At 36.9% G+C, this 851-nt stretch overlaps 1 protein-coding gene across 1 annotated transcript in view; it reads right to left on the bottom strand.

Annotated features, from left to right (window-relative positions):
• Window positions 1–42: 42 nt before the first annotated feature.
• The window catches only part of LMO4 (LIM domain only 4), a 25,215-nt gene continuing 24,406 nt past the window's right edge, over window positions 43–851 (bottom strand). Inside the window, exon 5 of the mRNA XM_019501568.1 lies at window positions 43–290. Coding sequence (XP_019357113.1) covers window positions 282–290 — 9 coding nt within the window. The 3' untranslated portion in view covers window positions 43–281. The remainder of the gene's footprint in view (window positions 291–851) is intronic.

Below are 851 nucleotides of genomic sequence, written 5' to 3'. Positions count from 1 at the left end.
TTTCCCCACCCACCCTCCCCCAAAGATGTCCTCTTGTGGATCTTTTTTTCATTTTCTCTACGGTCTCCTATTAGCCCAGGTTCATGGAGTCCTTAATGTTCATATTCAGTCATTTTAATACACCAATAAATGTGGAAAGGGCAATCAAGAATAAAGGTGCAATGGCATGGAGCTGGCATTGATGCTAGCTACAAAGGTGACTTGTCTACTGGAGACATGGGATCCATCTGTGATGAACAAAATTTGAGATGAAGGCACACATTCTGCATTACTCTGACCTTTTAGCAGACCTGTAAGAAATAAAAATGGGCATCTTAGCTAAAAACACTAAATTTGAGATATGAAACACCAACATGACTGCTTTCGCCACTGTCTTATTCACTAATCTCTTTTTTATTAGATTACTTGCCAACTGTGACTTGATTAAGACTTCCTACGCTATTCATCATAGTGCTAATGTTCAAACTCTGAAGAGCCAATAGCAAATATTTTCTGAAATTTTTAAACTAGAAGACAACAATGACTATAAGCACACTTTTAGACAGTTTCTAGAAGTCCTGCTGTGAATAAGGTGGTTTTCTGGGCCCCTTTTGAAAGGGATGAAATGTTATGCCATGCCTTTGAAGCAGCTAGTAATATGATCTTATAATTGGAAGAAATAGTGTGTAAAGCAAATAAGAAGTACAGCCAATATCCTCCCAAGGCAGCTTTGGTTAATATACTGCATAGCACAAGGACTAAATATAGATATTTTTAGGATTTTGCTCTCCATTTAAAATTCCTCATCTGTTAGCTAATGTTACATAAACATTTTAATATATGAAGTCAAACATGTGCTCTCACACTGGTGT

This window comes from Gavialis gangeticus, unplaced genomic scaffold (assembly GCF_001723915.1).
Source record: "Gavialis gangeticus isolate Ggan-Ray unplaced genomic scaffold, GavGan_comp1, whole genome shotgun sequence".
In the NCBI taxonomy this organism is placed as follows: domain Eukaryota; kingdom Metazoa; phylum Chordata; order Crocodylia; family Gavialidae; genus Gavialis; species Gavialis gangeticus.
Note: the sequence above shows the minus strand (reverse complement) of the source record. Positions and strands in the feature narration are given on the sequence as shown.